We start from the raw sequence: 25,430 nt of genomic DNA, 5'->3' as shown, positions 1-25,430 counted from the left end.
GTTTGCCGTAACCCGACCGAGCCGTCAAAATTATAGTCGACTGAAAAAAAAATATCTGCATTTTGTCAAAATTATGCCAAATTCTTTTATTTTTCTTATATTTCGCCGACTCACCGACCGTTTTTTCAAAAAAAGCGCCGTGTTGAATAATTTTGTATCACTGGAACTCGCTAAAAATATTACGAAGCCGAAAAAGAAATGAAAATGAAACTTAACAGGAGTGGAGAATGTTCAAGTCATTGTCTGTTGAAGCATGACCCCTGGCGGTCACTGCGTGTCACTGGCAGAATAGAAAAAACGGGATTTGACAGTGGCTGAAATATGCAGAATTTGTCATATATGATGACCAAGACGTCGACGATTCTACGACATGAAAATGGCAAAAAAAATAATAATTTGTCCTGTACAAAAATAGTTTATTGGGTGGACTTATTCATTTTTTTGTTTTGTACATTTACGGTAGCATCTCTTTACTTAATTTCATAGGCAAATTATCATTAAATTCTATATACAAATTTGGATTTTTTTATGCTTTTAAGTAAAAAAATAAAATAATAATTTACCTTCCTACCCACCCACTTGAAAAAAATTGGTAGGGTTACACCAAACGTACAATTAATTTTGGATCTTTTTTTGCCTTCAAAGTAAAAAAAAAAAAAATTTACCTACCTACCCACTTGAAAAATGGTGGGTCGGGTTACAGCAAACAGACAATTTATTTGGGGCAGCCTAAGATATGCCTTTATTGTCCACACATGGGGAAATTTTGGTGTTACAACGCAAGTAGATACAGGGGGAAAGGACAGATAACTTATAGGAAGTTTAACAAAAACACTCTTAATAGAAGAACTCTTATGAATAAAAACAAAAACTCTTATTAACAAAACTCCTGTAAACAGGACCTCTCATATCTTATTAGGGAATGGAGGGAAGAAAATAAAAATAAAGATAGAAATAAAATAATAATAATAATAACAGAAATAGCTGGCATAAGACAAATAATACTTATAATAATGGTAAAGTAAAAACTCTTATTTACATCAGTTATATGCACATGAATATGACATTATTACTACTAAACTAATGGTAAAACTAGCATTGGAACTAGAGACTGTGCTTGCTTCCTGGTGGCATAGTGGTTTAAGGTATTGCTCATGTGGTTGTTTACATTTTGAAAGAAACTACATACTAATTTTAGCAGATATTGATACTGACAAATACTACATATGGGATCAATGTAGTTATAGATGTAATCTCTTATCAGAAAAGTATACCAGACATGCTTTAAAGTTAATGTTTTATGTTCAAATGTTTACTATTATTCTAGTGTCATAATATAATATTGAATCAAATCAAATATTTTCCTTGGTAACCTAATTATATTTGATAAAATGGTAATGTTTTCTATGATTGGCAAGGCATGAACAAAGAAAATAACATGTTTTTGCATTTACCTTTGAAACAAGCTTGTGTTTTATATTGTCTGGAAACTACCTTTGGGCTTAACTATTACAAGAATTTTATCAGTCATCTTTTGGTGTAATTTAGTGTTTTGATGCCTGAGGACAAAACACTCTAAAATGTTGTGGTTTCAAAATGTTTTAAAATGTTTTAAATACAACCCTGACTCAATGAAATATGCGTTCTCATTCATCTCAGATAAAAGAAGGAAATCAGTATAGTTTTAAAATTATACTTACTTGTAACATAAATCATTTATACTTTTGCCTGGGGATTATATGCGTGTCTAAGATGATCAGAAGAGAAAAACGTAGATTAGCATGTTATAGGGGATCAAAATTAGGTTGGAGAGATGTGAGCGAGGCGAGTCAGTTCCTGTGCTTATGTTTATATGTAAATCCCAGAGGCTTTGAAAAAGGGATGATGCTTAAACCTCTGCTGAGAAAATTACTTTAATTTGATAGTAATTATGAAGACTATGCACAGGACAATTTAAGCAGACAGTACCTCCACAGTACACATGATTATAACCTTGTACCGGTATTTGTTTTTTTGAGTACAACTTCTTCGTGGAACTGAAGTGCTCTTGGCTTTACCTAAATACCTTCATTTTAACCAAACATTTTAACTCTATCTTTTGATATTTGATTATACACTCACTGGCCATTTTATAACACTCTGTTAATGAATTAAATTGCACTCTGTTGTAACATAGTTGTTATCTGTATCGTATCATTCTTTTCTGACCTCTGGTTTCATATGCCCACCAGATCACCAGTCCTGGAGATTATTGTATCAACCAAAACTAAATGCAGTGATTAAGATATTGAACAAAAGATCGCAAAAGCTTTTTGATTACTTTTATACTCCTTAAGTAACTGCTGAATACTGTTATGACTCCAGGTTAGATCACAGAATCTTTATTTGTAAAAGATGCTGTAGAGGCCTTTGCGGATGTCTGCGCTCTTCGAATAGTTTGTGCCGTTGAAGTTTTAATACACACAAGCACTTTGTACTCTGTATATATGATAACAGAGTAACTGCTCAAGTCGTGTGTAAGAAAAGCTAAATATAAAGAAGAAGTTGAATCACCAACATGACTCACCGTCACTCTATAGAAGATATAATTGCATACAATAAACTACCATTGCCTTATTGCACATTTTAAAAAGGTGGGAAGTTTTCCTTAATTAATGGCTGTAAGATAAATTTGCTTCATGTTTTTTTGTGGCATTACTATTGAGAGTAAATATTGAGGGCTCCAAAGAACTGCTGTTCAGCGCTACTTTCTTCCTCATGTTTATGTCTCCCATGAAAGTCTGGGTGGTGAAATTGTAAGATATTAAATCCATACAGGCTACGCATCGCTCTTATACTGCCCCAGAGTGTACTGTAATGTTCTTCCTTCGCCTCGACAGTCATTTTGCCTCATCTCAACATCCCCGTACTCTGCCTAAATGTACTTAGTGTTGTTCTGCTTTGATCCCTTCCCTTTTGTCGATTTTTGTACTGAATCCACTTTCCTTTTGTTCTCGTAACAGTTGTCCTCCTCGGCTGCCTTTTACATTAGACTTAATCATTAGTGTCAATTCTACATATTATAAAACTGTACTTCAATACTTACTTTACTGGGCTTGTAATATTCAAATGTATAATGTCCTATACAGAGCAAGTTAATATGCATGGCGCAGTATTACCGTACATATAGCTTGGTGATAAATAGTTGTGATAAACCATCCACTTTATTGCCCGCCCTGTAATATAAAATAATAATAACCTTGGTTTTAACTGCACTTTTCTGTTTCTCCTCCTGCAGAAAAAGCCGCTATCTGCCATCATTAAAGAAGTATGTGAGGGGTAAGTGTGCTTTCCAAAATCATCCCTATATTCAATCTTTTTCATTTAAAAACATCATTACTAAATCAACCATCGACTATATTTTGCTGCTTTTTAGATGGTCTTTGGGGAACCATGAAAACTTTGCCTTGCAGATTGCAGACGCCACAAATTTTTACATTACGGAAAAGGTATCCGTTTTTAAATGGCATGCAGCCCCCCACCACCCACAGGCCAGAAAATTAATTTACATTTATTTCAGAATCGGAATGACGTCAAGAACGGCTCCATCCTGCGCTTGACCACCTCGCCGGTAAATGTGGTTACGTTTGAATACTGTTATTACTGTTATTGCCATGAAGCTCATGGACTGTGCTCCCTGCAGTACCAGACAGCTCTTCAGCTACATGAGCGGATACAGTCGTCCAGTATGGATGCCAAGCTGGAGGCACTCAAAGACCTGGCCAACGCGTCCCGGGACATCACCTTTGCGCAGGAGTTCATTAACCTGGATGGCATCTCGCTTCTCACACAGATGGTGGAAAGCGGCACTGAGTGAGTCCATCTTTGCTCTTATGTCATCTGTTCAGCTATCACACCAAAACAAGACAAAATGGAACAGGTACAAGCACTATTCTTAGTACACTCTACTGATATTTTAATGGGTTTCTGGTTTTGCTCTAATCATAAAATTCATCATTATCGGCATGCATACAATGAATAGACAAAGCAACTATGCTAACTATATCGGATCTAAAACACCTGCACAACAATATAATTCGAATCTAAATGTTGAAACCAACCACTTTACAAAAGTCCATAGAAATGTAACTACTAAACCAATACAACTAACTAAAATGACATTAATCACTATAAATCTATTTTACGGCATTAATGTCAAATTTAAAACATTTCATAATGCACTATTGGTGTAGTATTTGGACAGTGTTTGGTTTGATGGTGCTCAGTGCACTAAAAACAATGTCAGTGGTTTCTGCATCTGACTCCATGATGAATTTGATCTCGGTTTACACAGCTGTATGGCGGTAGGTGCGTGTTGTACATATAACTTTATGCCTATTGTTCTTCCTGTGCAGGAACTCGGCAGATGTGTCCAATACATCTCTATTTTCCTCTCTAAGTGACTGTACAGGTGTACAAAAGCTGAGATAAGATCATGAGATCATACATACTCTAGTTGCCCTGGGGCTTTTGTTTTCCCTTTTATATCCTTACAGGTGCAACTATAGGCGGGATGACTTTACTGTAGTGCGTGTATATAGAGGGTGGGGAGCCCTGCAGGCAATCTCTAGTGAAGGTTACAGAAGGACATCTTGAGCTGAAGTGGACGAGGATACAATTGTGGATAAGCATCTCTTTATTTCCATTCAGTTCGGTCTGTAGACGTTGGATTTTATTGTCAACATTGCAAAATACAAAATGATGACAGTTTACATTTGCAAATCAATGAATATTCATGAGCATTCATTGGCAAGTCTTTAATGCAATGAAAGTAATTGAACATTATTTAGGTTGATACACATTGCTGGGATAGTATAATATCAGTGTTATACTAGCACAGGAAACCCAACTATTGCTAGACCTCGGGGTTTGTTGATTCATCTAAAGTAATACTTAAAATGTAGCCAAACATTAGGAACATGTGCAGTAAAAATCTAATAAATTTATATTTACAATGTCTGACACTGAAGCCAACCCAGATGAACTGTGTATTTTATCCACATTGTACTTCTATAATGAACAGCTCAAACTCATCTTTTTGTGCACTATTGCTTTGTGATTAGGTTTGACCCCTGTTGATCTCACCACAGGAGTAGCGCTGTTGTTGACACCACTCCATGTCTCAAATATGTTTAATGTAAATGTTAATAATACTCTTCAGTTTATGTCAGGCGGAGGACGTGACAATAGAGAGCTTCTGTGCTGCATTACCATTTGAACAGCAGCCGCAGCTCACACAGATAAGCTGTGTTTTCTCAAAGTGAAACACGTCCACTCCTTCTTAGCCTGCCAACTAAATGAATGAAGCATAATTATAAAAGCTCAGTGTCACTGCTCTGGAGGGTGAAGTGGTGCTGTGATTTAATGCTCTTTGAAAGCAATCATAGACTGCCCTCTATTGGCCACATCAGGTGCCATCGCCCCTTTAACTTCCAACAATTTAAGACAACAAAAACCTGTTCCCATGTTATATAATCCGTTTAAAAATCAACATTGCTTCATTCATAACTGTCAATGATGTTTCTGCTTCATGAACAGTGGATGTTGACCAGCAGAATTTGTGGAAATGCCTTTTAATAACCTTTTACTGATGATTCCTTATTTTTCTTGGTTAACTACCTCACTGTCAGACATTGTTCACAATCATGTTCATTTATGTTTTTATTATTCTGTGATTAATACTAGTTACATTTATATTTTCCATTTTGACGCCAAAGTGTTTTAATCTTTCCAGGCGTTATCAGAAACTACAGAAGATTATGAAGCCATGGTAAGCCCGCCCCTTTCCTGCAGCTGGGTAACGTCATTGGTTCTTTGCTATTTTCCTAACCTGCATGACTCTGACTATGCCCCGGTGCCTTATGGGAAATCTTGTATCTTTAACACCATCATTTACAGGCTCTGCTCATTTCTGCATGTGTTCAAGGGCAACGGTCTTTGTTTTTCTTGTTTCCAATCTTCGACAGAAAGAAGGCCAAGATGTGCTTTGTATAGAATCCACAATGTCAACAATTTATAGTACAATTTATAGTATAATCCCTTGCAACTTTATTTATTACACACAAAATGCCATGTTCAATTTGACCTATATCTTGGCTTTCTTTCTAAAATGTGTTCCACAGGCTTTTCTGTCATTATTCTGTCTGTGAATACAGTCTTTTTAAACCTTAGACTCCACTGTAGACTCCACTGTAGACAACTTTTTTAGTTGTTAGCTTTCTAGTTTCCACATCCTCTTCTGAGTTTCCATATTATTCCTACTAATACCCCTTTTACTAAACATTAACTTGACAATGTTCCTGGCTTTCTGGTTTCTTAATCTTTTTCTCAAATTAGTTACAATTTTAAAATGCTAATCAATTTTAATACTGTAAAATGTTTTAAAGTGCATAGATTATAGAGCAAAAGAGGGACTTTACAGTCCCTCTTTTGCTCTATAGTCTATGCACTTTAAAACAGCTCTTCAGCTACAACAGCTTTCTGGTTTGTATGGAATTAAGTTAAATTGGGAGATATAAGAGATGTTTTTACTTAACTAAAAATTCTGTCTTGACTAATCATTAATGTCCACAAAGTGCAGATCATTACCAGGCAATAATCCATCTAGGTTTAATGGCTGTTGTTTACCCTGCTTTGGCATCCTGCAGAGTGATGGATTTTCCTGGTATTTCTCTAACAGCATGACTTCGCTCAATAAAGCTTCTTTCAGCTCCTGTTGAACAGTGTGCTGTGCTGTTGCCCCTGCAGGCCCTGTGATTGCCTCCTGGTGTGTTTCAAAGGCCAGCCTCCCTACTATGCACATCTTGGCCATTTCTTCTTTGTGCCTGTGTTCTTCAGAAAGCCTTGGTGGAGAGTTGAACTTCTGCTTCTCTGTGTTGTTTCTGTCGACTCACCGCCCATTGCTCTTAATGTATCCATCCACCTGTACCTGCTCAGTCTGCTGCTTCACAGTTATGTGTGTGTGTTGTAGTTTTGGAGACCTGCTCTCCTTCACTCTGACGGCATTCGTGGAGCTCATGGACCATGGCATTGTCTCCTGGGACACATTCTCTGTGGCCTTCATCAAGAAGGTCAGAGCCACAGCTGTATTAGCCACAGGCCATGTATTAGATGAACATGTAATTCCTTTTATAGTGACTTTAAGTATTTATTGTTGAAGCTAAATTAAATATGATGTACCTGGAAATGATTAATGGTTTGTCCTCATTTTCAGGAAGGTATTTTGTAGACTGTTCCTGTGCATTGTGCTTGAACAGATAAAATATGTTTTTGATATATACATTTCATTTATATTAATGTTTGACTTGAAGGAAAAGAAAAAAACATCTTTCAGCTGTCCTCATTTATTGTGTAGCTTATCTTGATGCTGAGTTGTGTGGCCTCCACGTGTCCACCTACTCTTCCTGTTTACGTCCTGTGTGCAGATAGCCACTTATGTGAATAAGTCTGCCATGGATACAGCGGTGCTGCAGCGTTCTTTGGCCATTCTGGAGTCTATGGTGCTCAACAGCCAAGACCTTTACCACAAGGTGGCACAAGAGATCACCATTGGTCAACTCATCCCACATCTGCAGGGGCAAGTGTCTACTGTGTATTAGTGCATTTCACATATTCAATATCCCCATAAATGTTTATGTGCCTCATTAACTATTCTTTCACTAAATGTGTCTTTTGTTATTTTCATTTATTTTAGGACTGACCAAGATATCCAAACCTACACTATAGCTGTCATCAATGCTCTTTTCCTCAAAGCCCCAGAGGAGAAGAGACAGGTGAGACCATGTGAGCTCTGTAGTGTATTCATGTTCCATCCAAATCATTCTAGTTTTATTTTGATAAATGGCCACCTGGGTTTAATTAAAGATCCCTTATATTTTCATTCATTCTTTCCATTTCTTTTATAGAGAAGGGCTGTGCGTTTCTCACATGTCTCTCTCACTCTTTATGTACATGTAATCGCTTGTATATTATAAATATTAGCATGCAGAAGTGCTGGCGTTTTCTTACCAAATACTTATATTGTTGTACCATTTAGAGATTGGTCTTTAAAATATTTTGCTCGTCACTTTTACTATACATACAGTACACATGTAGTTTGTTCTAAAAATAATCTTTCCCTTACGCTCACTTGGTTGTCCATTCCCCTTTAGCCAGCCGCAGCTTCAACACAAATTGCCTTGTTTTGAATCTCCACATCTAAAATCATTTTCCACACCAACTCACTCACCCTGTCTCTCTCTCTGTCTCTAACTTTTGCTTCCTTCCACTGCGCACGATATGGTAGTTTGATGATGAGCATATTGTGGACATCCTAAATAGTCCTCTAACAGTAAGTGCCCGCTTGATTAGCAACACGCTTGATTAGCATCCTTTTTATGCATTGTAGAGGTTAGTATTCCCCTTGTATTAAGATTTACTTCTCCTTTGGGATGGCTTTATACCTTTCTAGCTTAATACTACATTGCAGACAGTTGCTATGGCGAGTTTCTTTTATTTTGCCCTGCATTCATTCCCATTCCGACATCTTTTCCGGCCTCTTCCAAAAGGTATTTAGTAATATGTATATACACTTTTGTCTGTTTGTCTTTCACAGGAGATGTCCCATATACTTGCCCAGAAACAACTGCGTTCCGTTATTCTCACTGTAAGTCAATGCAGTTTGTTCATTTAAGTACATACATAGCATACACATAACTTCAAAGTGTAATGAATCCATTATTGATATGGTGCAATTTGTTTTTAAGTGAAGTTTGATGCTTGGTACACAATTAGGATTTATTTTTAAGTAAATCAATAATTGCAAGTTGCCTTTGCCAATCCAGTCATATCCATTATCTATTCTCATTTCCGTGGGAATACACCATTGACAATAAATGGATACACCTCACAATTGTAGAACCACTTTTATGGGTTAAGAGTATAAGTGAAGATGTGAGAGCACTGGTTCTTCTACTGTGGCTTTTCTATAATAAGTGAGAATATGTTTCTGATCCTGCAGCAGTTGACACCTGCCATTTTGTCCATCTTTGGTTATTTTCTCATGTGCTCCGCTCCTCACACCTTTCCATTTTTCATCTGCGCTGTGATAACTCTAATCCTCTCTCTCACTTCTAATCCTCCGACACTGCCTCCTAAATCTCCTCTTTTGTTATCACTCATTGACTTTCTTCCATGTCTGTGTTCTCTGATCCTTTAACTTTTCGTTTAGCACTTCCAACTCTCTCCTTCACTGATCCCTCTTCTCATTTGGTGTCTGTCAGATGTGTGCTGATCTGAAAACTGTCCTCTTTTTGCCTGTAGAATGTAATCCGTAGCCCCACGCCCATTAACGACGAGATGGCCCACCAGCTCTACGTGCTGCAGGTTTTGACCTTTAACCTTTTGGAGGACCGCATGATGACCAAGATGGACCCTCAAGACCAGGTGCCAACATTAACTATAGCAACGGTTCACAATGCTTTTGATTATAGTGTTCTCTTGTCATTAACTAGGTGTACCGGTAGTTATGTGTCGATTGATCCGTGTTTGTGCCGTCTTGTCCCGCTCAGAAAATGTCACACACGCCCCATGTTGGCTCATAGCTCTGAATTTCTATTTTACATGTTTTTCCAACAGTAAAAACATGTAACAATGAACGAATAGCTGCTGCTTGTTACAGTGAAATGCCTGAAGCAGTAGGATTCCATGGTTCTATCTCTATTAAGCTTTTTAGACCAATATTGCCATTTACAATGAACAAAATGTGCAATTATAATCTACATATAGTTTAAAATAAATACCACAAAAAATATCTTCTTTAAGTCATTTTTCTTTTAAACAATATAACGTTTACAGGACAATCCCGCCGAGGCGGCACTTTTTTTTTTAGACATGTTCTTCTCTATTTTGTGTATTCCTTCCTTCCTTTAAAAGATTCAGGTCTTGCTTTCTACCTTTGCTTTATGTATTACAGGTTTTATATCCCACAGAGCTCATATTTTTCACATTTTTCCTACAATATAGCACAGATGAAATGGCACAAATCTATCCAAAGCTTAGATTATATAATTATGGTAATTCCCCTCTACTATTTAGTTTCAATGCGTCCATCTAACCCAGCATTACCTCCAGTGTCCAGTCCCAGCACTTGAAAGCATACATTGAAATAACACAAAGTAAAACTTTCACTTAAGCAAAAAGGTGGTTGAGAGAGGTCTCCTGCAGGTCCACTCTGCCCGCTACTGCTGCTTGCAGTAAACAACATTAATCTTTTATTCAGCAGCTTGTGGGCTGTTTGGGCCCAATCGAGACAAGTTAAAATGCCACTTACTGTAGCTTCGGCCAAGTCATAAAAAGAGTAAATGGACAACATGGGAACTATAGACACAATGGGCCAATACTAGAGATGATCAAATGTTCCATAATAAATGCACAGATTTTCAGTATTACAGCTAACTATTGCTTGTTTCTTTTCTACTTGTTTAGGCTCAAAGGGACATCATTTTTGAGTTGAGAAGAATTGCCTTTGATGTGGAGTGTGAACCCAACAACGGCGGCAGCATGGAGAAGCGCAAGTCCATGTATACACGGGATTACAAGAAGCTGGGGTTTATAGTAAGTATTATTTTAAGTCCATGTGTTACCAGTTCATCCACCAACAGGACTCAACAGAAAAACATCTGCCTCTTAGTTTTTAGCATTTCGCAAAGTAATTTTCCTCTGTGATTACTATGCCTTTCCTGACGCAACGCTCTATCTGGGCTTGGAACTGGCACAAATTACCTCTTGTGGCTGGGTTTTAAAAGTACTTATTTTTTTATATATATTAAGTCGCATAACACTTTTTCTATTTCCTTAGTTAGACACCAGTCTGCATGATGTCACAGTTCAGTGCCTGAATCCCGGCTGCTGTTGCATCCTTGGACAAATTTGATTGTGCAACTATAAAAAACTATTTAATTTGTTGATGTAATGCTTTTGCAAGCAGATCACGTCTTCAGTCTAAGAGGAACTGTTTTAAATTAGGCAGTTATTTATTCACACAGGGCCATCTTGGGACAAGAGTAGGTCCAGTGAGACTGCTGTTAATTAAACATGAGAGATTAGATCATGTTATTAGTCAGCTTGGGGGCAAACCTGCTGAGGGCTTTTTATCACTCCTACATTAAATCCTATTTAATTTTCACTGATTCTGATTTCATATGAGTTGATATTTCTTTTAATTTAGCACTTCTATTATAAAAGTATGTGTGAGAGTGCCCTTGAGCAAAATGTCATAGTCCAACTTTTGTAAGCCAGCCCAAACTGACCCACAGAGTCTGTCCGCCCAGGGCTGTTCCAGGGCTGTTCCAGGGCTAATACCAGTCCCAGTCTCTCTGCTGTATGTTCACCACAGATAAGGCCACTTGTCCACCACTGTGGAGGAAGAATTTACCAAATTATACAGACGGGCCTAAAACTTGCTTCCAATGTGCTAAAGGACTATATTGGTCTTGCACATAATAGAAGTATATACATAAGATACAATATTTAGTTGTTGAATTGAAAGTGAGATGTTCATGATCATGAGTCACATGATTTGGTGTGTAATAATTCAATATATTATATCCTAAAATCGTATCAGTGCCACTGTGGTATTCATTATTATTCATTGCTGCACATCCGTATGTCCCAGTTTAAGCCCATAAGACACTTACAAAGTGATGAGCCTGATTTCCTCTCATTTATTTCCACCTGCTTCTTTTTCAGTCCACCCTCACGTTCTGCCTCACCTTTTTAACACTTTCTAAGGTCTAGACTAGACTTAATCCTAATTTGACAGACTTTGAGTTCAAAAAGAGGATTACTGATTATGGCAGATAATATTTGCATATAATCAAAGTTTTGAACGCACAAAGATATTTTAATAAGAAGTGATAAGCTAAAATAAGAGAACCTTTATTTGGTATGAGGTCAAAAGGTAGAGATGTTGTCATTTTACACGTTTTTCATGAATAAATCTAGGTTAATTTACATAAACAGGAACTCAAGTCATTGTAAAGAAGTTTCAGTCCAAATATAAATTGATTATGGTTTCTGTCTGGGCGCCCATCTTGCATAAGTTAATGTTCAAATACATGTGCACTGTGTATACCGGGCACATTGGGACAGACGACACCGACACGGGGATGTTTATTAAAAAATGTCTTCATTCATATTGTTTTATCATCAAAGCTATAATTGTATATCTTTGTTTAGCCACGCTGTTGACAGAAAAGGAGCTTGTTGAATTGATTTTAGCTGAAATGATCCAGTGTTTTTCGGTAGTGTTTGCTGTAACCAGTTTTGTTTGGTGCCTCAGAACCATGTGAATCCAGCGGTGGACTTCACCCAGATCCCTCCAGGCATGTTGGCTCTGGATAACATGCTGTACTTTGCCAGGCACCACCAGGACGCCTACATCAGGGTGAGCACACACACAAACGCTAGCTTCACTTTGCCCTTTAAACGCTCAGGCAAACACCTGCTGCTTAAGGGTTACGCTGCCTCTATGTTCAAAAAAGAAACGACAGAAATAAAAACAGTTTAATTTGCTTGTGATAATGCTGCAATAGATCATAACAATTTAAATGACTCAGCTGATATGTTTATTTTAATTTATTGAATTAGTTTGTTTTGAAATAATCAGTTAAGAAGGTTACATATCAGATATTTTAGGGTGTTTTAATTCACACCTACACAAATTCACTTAAATTAAATGATGCGTTCATGTTTCTAGATTGTTTTGGAGAATAGCAGTCGAGAAGACAAACATGAGTGTCCATTTGGCCGCAGCAGCATTGAACTTACCAAGATGCTGTGCGAGATTCTCAAAGTGGGGGAGCTTCGTAAGTACAACATTGCCTTTCTTTACACACTGCAACAGAACAGCTCATCACGTAAGTCCCAGGTGGAGAATGGGACGTTTTTACCTTCACTAACGGTATCGCTCTCATTCATTATGTGTTGATGGGGTCACCTATGGGAGACACACTGCAGGAAAAGCGATGCTTTGTCCACATCTATTTGGAATTGATGTGCCCTTTCCATTTGTCTTGACTTGTTTAAATGGACCCAATGGTGGTGCTCCAGACTGACCCCTGCTGCTCTCTGTAGGGAGTGAGATGGCATTCTTTGCTCACTTTTAAACTGAAGTGCCCTTTCCATTTGCTCACTACTAACCACTACAAACACACAGTCTATAAAAATACTTCTTTTCGGGTCCTCACTATGTGCATACATATGGTTTTCTGAGCTTTGCTTTTTTTGATAATCAATGTGTAGGTTACGCAATAATAATGATAATTGAATAATCCTATTTTTCTTCAGCGGTTTGGTATTAATAAATGATGGTTGATAATATTGGCACAAATGTTTAATTACGATGGAAAATCTATGTTTGAACTTTTCTTCATGTGGATGTGGTAGGACTTTTAGATCAGATTTATTGTGCAAAATCTCTATTTCGTCACATTACCATCATGACCAGTTTTCTCATCTTGTGTTTTATCTTGGTTTAACTCTAGACTCTGGCAGTGCAGAGAGGTGACCTTGACTTGTGACACAGTGCCTTTTCTCCCCAGTGGCTACACAGTAATGGCCTTTTCATTGTGACTGTTTGTCCAGAGACTTCAGCTTTAACATTCATCATGCAGTATTTCTCTGTGTGAGTGTGTATTTAATTGGCTGTTCAACCTGTTTCTCTAACCAAAGCACTAATATATGCAAATCAAAATTAGAAATATTTGCGTCTTTAAAATGCCAAACAAAATTAGAAATATTATCAATTAATAATATATTTAATATTTTCACCTCCCAACCCTAAATCCCCGTCGGTCTCTGTCACGACCTGAGTAAATATTTGCAGAAAGTCGCAGTGATGATGTGCTCCTGGGATGAAGCGTTTGAACAAGAGCATTTCCACACACAGCCCATTAGCTCTGTGTATATTAACTCAAACTAATGAAGGTGAAGACTGTAACATGGGCCGGGCAGGTGTGAGTAATGCAGGTCATTAGAGGCTGTGTGTGCAGTGTTTTCCGGTGGAGGCAGAGAGACGCATGACTCTTACATTGGCTGTCATCATTCGTGTTGACCTTTTCCACCGAGAAACAATGAAGCACCGACATTAATGAGCATGTCGAGGGATGTGTTGATAATGTTGCTAATTCTTCTTGTTTGGTGCTTAATCTGAGTCAATGCAGTGTTTTAGAAGTGTTGAAAAGTGTGGGGCCATTTTCTGTCTAGAAGTTGCTGTTTAATACAACATAAGCTATTAGTTTTGAAAAAGTAGCAGTTTGTTATGGGTTTCTTTTTTTTTTTTTAATGCTGCTGAGAATACACAGTGAGCAACAACAACAACAACATAGAGGGTTGTTAGTGCAGAGTTGTGTCTAAATGATTTATAGTGCAGAGAAAAAATCACTTTTAGAAAACAAGCAAAATAGGACGAGGAGGCGGAACCATCAAACAACAGTACAAAATGAAGAAATCATATATAATTCAATTCAGTCATCTTTTATACTTGTTAGGGCCTGGACAACTACAATATGTGCGTCCCAATTACTATGTATACGTTTGCAGATTGTTTAGCACGCCTATCAGCATGAAGATTCAAACCTATACACTAGTTTTCTGAGTGTTTTGGCTGTGCTCTGTAGTCTTCCTTACAAGTGTCACTTGTGACTGTGCAGTGTCTGGTCAGCTGATTTAAACATATTTTGGCACAGTCTTACGACGATTACGCCAAGGCTATCAGGAACAGCTTAAGTCGGCATTGTCAGACTATTTCAAGAGGGCGAACCATCTTATGGACTGGGACAATGCTACGTTCATAGGGCGAGAGAGCAACAACTACCATTGTTGGATCAGGGAAGCCATCAATATCCAGAAACGTGCCTACTTGTCTAAATCAGGAGGAAGGGGCGTACAAACTTTCCCACACCTGAGATACAGTTCTGAGGAATCGAACTGCAGCTGGCGTGATTGTCCTACTGCTCCAAGTAGGAAAACAATGCCAAAATGTTGAAGGTATGATTAAAAACACAGGTCTGGTCATAAGAAACTAGCATTTATTAATATCAGAAGAGCTAATGAACCAAATTGAATTATGAAAACTTCACGTTACTAGTCAAATGATACATACATAAAATCTATGTTACTGACTGTTGTGCCAGTAAAAAGTAAACAAAAGAGCCTCTGGCCTCAAACTGTAGTGTCAGAATGTATGTTTAGTATTTAGCATCTTAAAATGTCACTGTCCAAACATGTTTTGAAAGCTCCAAACCCAAAATAAGTATGACACTGTCTGTTTTTGTTCAGATGTTCAACTACATTCTTTGCACAAAATAAAGTACGCAAAATTTAAAGGTCTTTTAAAATATTCCCTCTTGTATTATTATGCCTCCCTCAAGAATAAAGGCAAAAGAGAGTATAATATTAACGCTGATTGCTGTGTTTATTTGTGTAAATATACCAAAACATCTCTTGGGGCCTTTAAAGAGGATGCTTTTGGATACACCCCCACTCTTCACACCACTCCCAAGTTTGATTTTCTCTTTTATCTGTAAATACTCTCTTTCTGTTTTTCGCTCTCCAAAGCTCTCCCTCTGAGACCTGTAATCATTTCTTATGCTTTCATGCTTTGACTCAAAATTTCAAAATGGACATAATGCGGCCGAAACCCTGGCACGTCACAAAGATTCAAAGCTGCTCTCAAAATCAGCTTTGACAGCTTCTCTAAAAGATGTTTCCATTTGATGTCAATTTCACAGTGTTGCCATCCTATTTGTTGCTTGTTGACATCTCTATGAAGATTTTCGAAGAGGATGAAATGGAGCTTGTTTGGTTCAATCAGCTGTCAGCGCTGCTGGCATATTTCATCATTCAGAGAACTGTGCAGGTGTCACTCTGCCTCTTCCATTCACTCTACTTTGCATTTGTCATCACCGCTGCTGTCAGATCTTAAAAGATGAATTGTCTCGCCATGTTCTTGGTGGAAACACGCTGCTTAATGGAGTCTATGTCGGTGAGGTGCCAAGCCACGGCTACCTCTTCTCTTTTTCAGGCGAACCATGGATTATTTATGAAGTCATTTAGGAAGCGGGTCGAGTGCATTGAGTAATGGCCCTGCCTGGTGACTCACTGTGTGGCATCTCTTTGGACTGAGTAGGTGGGCGGTCTGGTGGTGAAGGCAAACATATGACATGCTGGGCACACATACTAATCTGCTAATGTGTGCAGTGTGAGCATTTTGAAATATAAAGATAAATGTAAAGTGGTCTGGCACCATGCATCTTGCCTTAATTTTCCAGCACAGGGCCATGGTCAAAGCAAAAAACCTTGTTCAGCACCAAGGACAGCTCAACTAAAGAGCAGTGAAACATTGGTCATTTTAGAATGAAACGGCCTTAGTACAATTGCACATGTTTATATTGCTCCAATTCAATATTTTTTCTAAAATAACATCAATAAATCTTTTTGTCACAGATTTACAGAAAATATATTTTCAGCTATACTACATACTTTATTGAGTTTTTCACTTCACATTTTGATTACTGCTAAAAGAAGTCTTTATTTAATCAATAAACAGCCTTTTCCTCCCATGCAGATGCTGGAGTGTTTATTTGATCCGACCGAATCCACAGAGCTTGTTTTGCATGTAGCATGTTCAGACACAGAATAATCACAAACGGTCACACATCTCAGATACAGGGCGCCGTTTCCCTCAGGGCCCCTCAGGGGAGTGTCGAGTCTGCACCGGCCTGAGCTGGTAATGCAGAGATCCATTTAACACTGACTATCATTGGTGGAAGTGAAAGTCGTGTTGCTTTTTGGACTATAACAATTTAGACCACTGACATAATTAGGAGGTCTTAGCCAATGCAGTTGAGTGGAGCTTTAACAGAAATACTTTCCTGACTCATTGACAAAACCATTTATCCTCTGACACACATTATCTGGTAATTAGTCTGATGTATTACATGCTGTTAATGCTTCTTTCTGATTAAGAGCTTTGGGGTTTATCTGAAGTCTGTGTTCCCATTGAATATTTCAGATAAGGCAAACAAATACATTCTACAAACACTAGCACTGGTGCAGATGATTGAAAAATACAAAACCTAAAATAGGAAAGTGGATGTATTTTGCTGTTTCACAAAAAGCAGTGACATGTGAAGTTTAGAAAATACAAGGGTCACCAGAACCAGAACTAGAACTAATGACTTGACTAAATACTTAATCGGGTCTAAACCAGAACTAAACTGCACCACTGTCTGTACCCCAGCAATACTAACCTGGAAAGATAAAGCTCTTAACGTGGAAAGAAAAAAACAAAAGATTAATTTAACATCCCATCCACCACTTTGTCCTGACCTAAATGTGCTTCAGCAGCTAAATGTGTAGTATATTTTGAACCGGAGCTAAGTAAGGCCTCTCTCTGCTGTTCTTTGATGTGGCATGATTTGAAGTTATATTGCTTACTCACGCAGCTGGCCGTGTGTACGTGCTGCTGCTGCTGCTGCTGCTGCTGCTGCTGCTGCTGCTGCTGCTGCTGCTGCTGCTGCTGCTGCTGCTGCTGCTGCTGCTGCTGGTGCTGCTGCTGCTGCTGCTGCTGCTGCTGCTGCTGCTGCTGCTGGTGCTGCTGCTGGTGCTGCTGCTGCTGCTGCTGGTGCTGCTGCTGCTGCTGCTGCTGCTGCTGCTAGTTGCTAGTTGCTAGTTGCTAGTTACTAGTTACTAGTTAGTTACTAACTAGTTACTAACTAGTTACTAGCTACTAGCTCTCACGAACCCTTTTGCTTCATTTTTGGGCATTAGCTTTAGAAGTGAAGCAGGGTTGACCATCAACCCACAGCCTCTTGTCCCAAAGCGACATACAGGGACTCCCATGCGTCTTAAGTTTGTGATGGATAAATGTGTTCATATAATTCAGATGAGAACAGCACCCGGTGGTCACAAAGCACCAAAAAACTAAAATTACAAGAGAAAAGTTGGTTAATGCAGCTTTAATTCTTTTGGTTTTGCTCCATTGTGTAAACCATTTTTACTTTGAGGGAAAAGCAGATGAATGTCCTCCTCCTTTCAGACTTAGAGACTCTGTAGAATTACATTCTGTGAGAGGTCAGGAAGAGCTCTCTGCAACCTCTGCGCTCCCCACAGGGTTATGATCCCACATTACTCTGCACTGCCAGCTCTAGGACAACACACATAGCAAATACTATGAATTTTAAAAATATGACCGTTTTTTTCCTTTTTGAGAAACGAAAATATTGTAGATCAAGGGAAATAGTCCTCTGTACATTTGCACAACCCTCCAGATGTCATCACATTTCAGTGTAAAAGGAGACCTATTAGGTTTTTTTCAGGTACTTGGAAGTGAACTAACATAACAAGTAGATTATCTTTTTACATTATGTTAATTGTAAACCACAATATTGATCTAAAACGACTCAATAATAGAAACAGGTCCTTTGACTTCCTGTTCAAAACTGCAAAGCTCCGCCTCTTCATGGTGACGTTTCACCGTAGCAAGCAGTAGATTATCATTTGTTTGTTTTTATTTGCTGAAAGTAATGATTATTTTTAAAAATGCAGACTCATATAGGGTTGTAAATTTTCTAAGTACAAGGATGTGGGCAAGGATAGGGGGTAGGTGAAAACAGGAATTTTCTGAGCGCTTGAGCTTCAGTTACAAACCAATAGACAAACGTACACGAATCAATCAAAATACAAGTTACGCTAATGATAAAGAAACACACTAGTAGCAAGTGTAAGGGCTCATTAAAGTTGATTTAACATAATATGTCCCCTTTGAGATTATTGCGAGTAAAAACATCACAATTTAATAATTATCCACACTTATTGCTGACCGAACAACAGTGAAATCCTAGATTCACTTTAGTTCTCATTGTCTAATAGATTTCCCTTCCTCTCTGTGATGAGCTGTATGAAATCAAACTTTCTGAATGATACAGTAAAGTTATCTGATCAAAGGCACTTTACATTTAGGTTTACTTTGTGGAGCATAGACTTGATTGATGACTAGGTGAACATTTTCGATGTTGTGACCTGAATAATCACAATTATCGAATAACTGAATAATCTTCCCCGCTCCACATAACATTGTAATATAAACTGTTAAATGGCTTTCATCATCAAAATACATCAATCCCGATCAACACTGGTGAATTCCTGAATCTCTTTTCTAAACTAAACTTATTAAAATAGTTGTTCCATATAATATCACCTCTAATTGCTATTCAAAGTCTCCCCTCTGCCCCTGATACTGCGCTGCCGTATGCTCCTTATACCCGACATTCACAGTGTCCTGTTTCTTACTTTATGGGCTGCGCTGGGACCGAACATCTGGCTGAACAGATGGGCACAAAACAAACTCAAAAACACCTCTCCATCCATCTTTATTTCTAATCCACTGGTCCTGCGCCAAGTCAAAAAAACAGTCATAAATTCTGGCTCAAATTAGAAGAAGTGGAGCTCGGCTGGCGTTTTATTTGTATCATCTTGTGCAAGCCCAGATTTGTGTGTCCCTCTCTGTGTGACTCATCCATCTGAAAGTGCCAGACTCCCAGCGCTCCATGTGTCCAGTTGTCCACCCCTTTTCCAATATTAGTCAGCCTGTGCTACCAAGGGCGAGCTTGCAGTAAAAGCAACACATTCTTACTCAACTTCAGAAAGAAAATATACCAAAAATGATGGTTAAGGGCAAATAACATGACGCTCTCAAACTAAACCAAATGAGTTTTCAATTGTGACATTTCATCCGGAAAAGACACATCTCATTTGAAAAGCGCATTAAATTTAGTCGAAGTAAAGTGGTTAATAAAACATTATGAGACAAAGTAATAGTGTGCATGTAATTGTTTTTGCACATTTGTTTAGGCTTTTTATTTTAAGATGCACCCACTGAAAACAGAGGGGAACATGATCACGCACAGTACCCATTGTACCATTGCTAATACTATTAAGTCAAATGACTGACGTTTGCCAAATACAAATTACTAGCAACATCTCAATGTGTTTTTATTAGCAGCACTTGCATTTCCAGTCTTTTGTGTTAAGATTTGTTCAGAGGTGTTTTTTAAAATAATATTTTAAAAAACACCTCTGAACAAATCTTAACACAAAAGACTGTATTCTGATATCATCATTTTCGATAATATGACTCAATGTGAGTCTTGGAGTTTTGGAAAGGAATATTCAAACTTATGATCCACAAATGTTGAGCCTTTTTATTATTTGTAAAATACTGGCGCCACAACCCTGTCGTATTATTTAAAACTCTTTCAACTGAAAACAGCATATCTTTGAGTATGAATAATTGCCCCGTTTTCTGAAACAATTTTGAAAGAATAATTGAACATGTGTTTGTTTATACTGACAGAGACGACGTTGAACTTTGTGACAGTTTTTGTTTCAGGTGGCTAGGCCCAGCAATTACAAAGATGTGAACCATAAACCAGGTCCAAAATTTGACTGTTCTAAGACAACTTCTACCTTTTAAGTAGTTGTTTTATGCAATACCACAGTCTGTCAGAATGTGGAAATACTTTTAACACCATTGTCTATTTCCTATTGCAAAAGCTGTTTTTGTGACGACTAAGATTGTTGTAATTTGCCTGACCTTGACTTCTACCCTCTTATGAATTACAACATTTCTCTTCTTGAGCTCTCTCGCTGTGCTCCCCAAATACACCTTGGCTTGTAATTCCCCTTACATCTGCACCCAGGGGCTCTGTTAGTGCAGTCTGTAAACAGCCTATTTAGCTCACTCCAAATCTCTGCTCTCCCTGCAACCTTGCTAGTCAAACAAAATTACGTTCTCGAAATCCATCTATCTATTTCTTTCTTTTTTTTGCCCGTGCATCCTTGAGGACCGTGTCAGCATGTGTTTTGTTCACCCCTATTAGCTTCCTGATTGACTGCCTGCCGATTGTGGTGCGTCCTGCTAAATTCTTCCAGTTTTAGCTCTCATCCATCACCGCAAATTAAGGCTCAGGTCACTGTGCCATCCGCCTGTGTGTATCACTCATTATTTTGTGAAGTTTCAATGGTTTCAACCGCTCATTGCAGCAGCAGCAAATGTAGTTCACATGAATGTCAAGACTTGTTATTCGAGCTCCTTGGTTAATAGTTAGCGGCGTACAAGAGTTTCAACACACACCAACAGCAATAGCAGTGATTGAAATGCTTTGATTTATATCCATTAAAGAGAATAAACTTGTCGAGAGCTTTGAGAAATGGAAAAATAACCCTAGTGGTCACTAACGTGCTCCTAACTCTTGAGTGGCACATGGGTTTGAAAACATCATAGAATGTCCACCTTCTGTCAAAAATATGAAAAGCAAATAAAATTATATTACAGTATACAAGAGGTGTTAAAAGTAAATTTATCAGGCACCATGTACAAATTAATTCTTATTAATTAAAGAAAATGTGATCTGCACCAGATTTAGCTAATGCCGCTTTCCATCTATAATCAATAAAAATGTATTAATTATATCACAATTACAACTAACTTGGCTCATTATTAAGATTAGCTCAGTAAAATACACAATAAAATGTTACAATTTCAAATACATTAGATGCAATGTTCCCTCTAATTTTTCTAGTGTCACACACACACAAGCTCCCTGGGCACACCTGAGGACCACTGTGAGCAACATCAGATGTACCCCCTGTACACTAGTATCACGCCTGTTCAAAACCTTGCATCATAGACTCAAATTACAGCAGCAATTTCCATTAGTTTACTTTTATTACAAGCAATTTGGCCCACTTAAAATACAAAACTCATGTTGTTCATGAGCCCTGCTTTGGCCTGGCTGTGGTCGAGTTGTGGAACAAATGAGACATATACACCTTTCAGACATAACATTTTGTTCACATTAAAACATTCATGGGCTGTAGCTTGTGATACAGTGTCAATTCCTGTAACTCTTTGTCTGTAAAATATCTAATTACACAGTTTTTTATTCGCATTTCTTCTACCCATAAATTATCTAGTAGTAACAGCATGTAATTATTAATATCCATAAATAAAAAATCTTAATGTCACTAGAATATGCACACATTTTGACTTTAATTTTAATTTTTTTGCACGCCTGTCCTTCTCACTTCTCCAATGGAGAAGTGAGAAAACACTTTGTCCAGGTTGATGGCTTCGTCTGCTTCTTGCTTTGACTTTATGCTCATCAACTGCTCCAAAATGTTTCAAGACCATTTCTGGATGATATGATTGATTAAACTAACAGGGCCGCACCTGTCATAAACCGCAGGTGCTCACGTTGTAACATGACATATTTACACAGAAATAAACGCAGTAGTGATGCGTCTTTTGAACCGGGGGCCTCGTGGGGCGCCCGTGCGCTTAAGACCCGCTTTAGAACAAATGCGCTCTGCGCTGCTTGACTAATAAGACTAATTTCTCAGTGAATATGATTCTGTTTGTAATAACACACAGCGTTTTGAAACTAAAACTATAGAGAACACGGCTTGTCCCCTGGACAGTGCTTCTACTGTCCACAAGAGTCTTCTTCAGTGTGTAAAACGCTTGCGCTTCCCGCTTGATTGCCCCGGTGGCCGTTTGTGGTGAATTTTATTTTCTACGCGCCATAGATTTTCTTGTGCGCGCAATATGTGCGAGCAGTACGCAATTGCGCAGGCGCGCAGCTTAGAGGGAACAGTGATTGGACGGTTTCTGAAAATGTTTAATGTCTTAATACAAATATAAAAAATAATGTTGTGCTAATTTTTACTATAAAAAAAAATGAATTGTGCTTGACTGAAGTTGACCAGATTTTTTTGCACGTAGGCTTCATTATACAGGACAGTGCAGCGTGAAATGGGGATGAGACTGGGGAAAGACATGCAGCAAAGTCACAAGCCGGATTCTAATGAGCGGCACAAGATGTGCTTTTTCAAGTTTTGTGTGAAACGATGGTCTACAGACAATATCAGACTGTGTGGAAGTTGCTTCTAGTGTCTGATGGTTAAAAAGTAAAAGGCCGACCTGTGCAGAGGCAGAGGCTGTGAACCAGTGCATCTGGCAGTTTCTTCAGAGCAAAGTTTATTGTATTAGAATTATATATAAGATAAGCAGCAGTTGCAAAGTTAAGGCAAATTGATACAGAAAGGAGCAAAGGCCTTCAGAACTGCAGCAATGTTGAGGTGTTCCTGTGCAGTCAGCAGTGGTCTGTATAAAGGTCACCTTAAGGAACAATGGAAGTGATGCACATTAGATCGTCTTAATGTCGTTTTTAATGTATAATTAAACTTAAACAATGACTATACCAGATAAAAGCTCCTCTTCTGGTGTCTTGCAGAATGATTGGCAGTGTGAGTACATCCGTAACGTCTTAGCTTGAAGAGATGTTTTCTCCAGTAGTGTTGAGTGGGCAGAGTGTCCCTGTTGTTGTGCATTAGTCAGGTAGTCACAGTTATTTAAACGCAATATTTAGTTTTTCTTTTTTCTGGTGCCTGTATATGGATTATTACTTTTCACCGCTCTTTAAACCTTTGTAACACTATACTATACTATACTACTATAACACAATACTTTATTTTAAATACACCACAGCGACACTAACTATAATATCCGTTTTCTTTTCCTCTCTGATCACAGCGAGTGAGAATTGCCATGACTTCCACCCGATGTTCTTCACCCACGACCGCTCCATTGAAGAGTTCTTCTGCATCTGCATCCAGCTCCTCAACAAGACCTGGAAGGAAATGAGGGCCACCAGCGAGGACTTCAACAAGGTTTGTCTCATTATTGAATTATTTATAACCACTGCCAATTTTTTTATCTGGAATCAAAACATTGGGTATTTCTTTTGCCAAAATATTCTCTTGACTTTTCTTTAATTGTGAGTTTGAAGACCTACATGTTCAGTTCTATGATCTATGATTCTCTATTTACATTTCACTTTCACAGATGTATTATTCTAGTGATCTACTAAGTTGTCAGAATGTTACAATAGTTTTAGATGTGTAAATAAATGTACTTAATTTCTATTCCTTGTGAAAGTCATTGGTTAACTTGGTGCAAGTTGTGAACCTGGAGTTGCTTCATGCACAGACGAGATGGTAATGGCCTGTTATTGAGTAGATTGTATATTTGTGCTCAGCAGATGCTTTGTGTCTTTTCCCTGATTTGTCAAACTCATTATCATTATCTGAAAGTGTTTGACTGCAGAGGCACAAGCTACAACCCACTCTGATGTTTGTTTTTTTGTAGTTGAATGTAAAATCTGGCAATGGAACTGAACATTGTACAGTCTGTTTGTTACATTATGCCTTTCTTGCCAAAAAAGATCTAATCTTTGGCTCAGTCCATTTTGAACAAGTTTTCTAAAAGGCTGACCTTCCACTGAGCCTGTATGTAGACGGGGACAAATGTGCTCTGACCAGTTCTCTGAAGAAACGAGACAAAACCTGGACCAAGAACATACCAGTGCCTGTAAACATAATGAGTGAATACAAAACTCAATTGACACAGGCAACAAATGACAACAGAGTTACATGAAACCATTGTCTAGTTAGCATAATTTGTATGTATTATATATATATATATATATATATATATATATATATATATATATATATTTCTAATCTACTATATTTAGTCTACTACAACTAAGCTAAGGCCTATCCCATCATGTACATTGTTAATGACATCCTGACATGACTGTTGGTGTTTGGAGTCCCGATGGCAGCAGTAGTTACTGGGCAGCAGTGGCCTCACAGAATTCTTTTGTTCAGCTGTAATTGATGTAGATTGCTAACGTGCTGTGGTCTTTAACGGAGTGTTTCTTGGACTACTGATGGTTCTCTTTGACTCTTAATGGCTGACTGAGGATTTGTCTTTTACACACATCTTGGATGAAGACACAGATTAATATGTATTGTTTCAGTTATGACGGCACTCATTTGTTTACTGAAATTGGAGCTGTTTGATTGTATGTGCAGATTCAGTACCTCTATGAGATACAGCCTTCGTATTTTTGAAATGGAAGAAATCCAGTCCAAGGTCTTGTGAAGGCAGCAGTAGTTTGTACCCAAAACATTCTAATAAAAGAGGGAGAAATGCTACCTTCTAATTGACTGTACATGTTGTAGATGCTTTTTCATGTGACTATGTAGATGGCATCACTCTTTCTTTATTAGAAGCAGATATTACGCAAATAATATTAAAGTTACTTATTATGGTTATGTATGTTAACCCTGGGAGCGTGAGATCGACAGGCGGATCGGTGCAGCGGCTGCAGTGATGCAGTCGCTGCATCGGACCGTTGTGGTGAAGAGGGAGCTGAGCCGAAAGGCAAAGCTCTCTATTTACCGGTCGGTCTATGTTCCTACCCTCACCTATGGTCATGAGC

At 38.2% G+C, this 25,430-nt stretch overlaps 1 protein-coding gene across 6 annotated transcripts in view; it reads left to right on the top strand.

Moving 5' to 3' along the window:
* elmo1 (engulfment and cell motility 1 (ced-12 homolog, C. elegans)) overlaps positions 1-25,430 on the top strand; it is an 83,247-nt gene that overhangs the window by 36,059 nt on the left and 21,758 nt on the right. For 3 of the 6 annotated variants that reach the window (XM_072447549.1, XM_072447551.1, XM_072447550.1), the window contains 15 exons: positions 3,278-3,318; positions 3,416-3,488; positions 3,560-3,610; positions 3,683-3,852; positions 5,774-5,809; positions 7,010-7,109; positions 7,464-7,615; positions 7,733-7,811; positions 8,324-8,368; positions 8,633-8,683; positions 9,340-9,462; positions 10,504-10,632; positions 12,359-12,463; positions 12,776-12,884; positions 23,675-23,811. In XM_072447549.1, coding sequence (XP_072303650.1) covers positions 3,278-3,318; positions 3,416-3,488; positions 3,560-3,610; positions 3,683-3,852; positions 5,774-5,809; positions 7,010-7,109; positions 7,464-7,615; positions 7,733-7,811; positions 8,324-8,368; positions 8,633-8,683; positions 9,340-9,462; positions 10,504-10,632; positions 12,359-12,463; positions 12,776-12,884; positions 23,675-23,811 — 1,401 coding nt within the window. The remainder of the gene's footprint in view (positions 1-3,277; positions 3,319-3,415; positions 3,489-3,559; positions 3,611-3,682; positions 3,853-5,773; positions 5,810-7,009; positions 7,110-7,463; positions 7,616-7,732; positions 7,812-8,323; positions 8,369-8,632; positions 8,684-9,339; positions 9,463-10,503; positions 10,633-12,358; positions 12,464-12,775; positions 12,885-23,674; positions 23,812-25,430) is intronic. The other 3 variants (XM_072447552.1, XM_072447553.1, XM_072447555.1) reach the window with 3 other exon arrangements.

Source organism: Eucyclogobius newberryi, unplaced genomic scaffold (genome assembly GCF_026437365.1).
Source record: "Eucyclogobius newberryi isolate DKJ021-1_F unplaced genomic scaffold, fEucNew1.0.hap1 SCAF_16, whole genome shotgun sequence".
Taxonomy (NCBI): Eukaryota; Metazoa; Chordata; class Actinopteri; order Gobiiformes; family Gobiidae; genus Eucyclogobius; species Eucyclogobius newberryi.
This window is presented reverse-complemented; position numbering and strand designations above follow the sequence as displayed.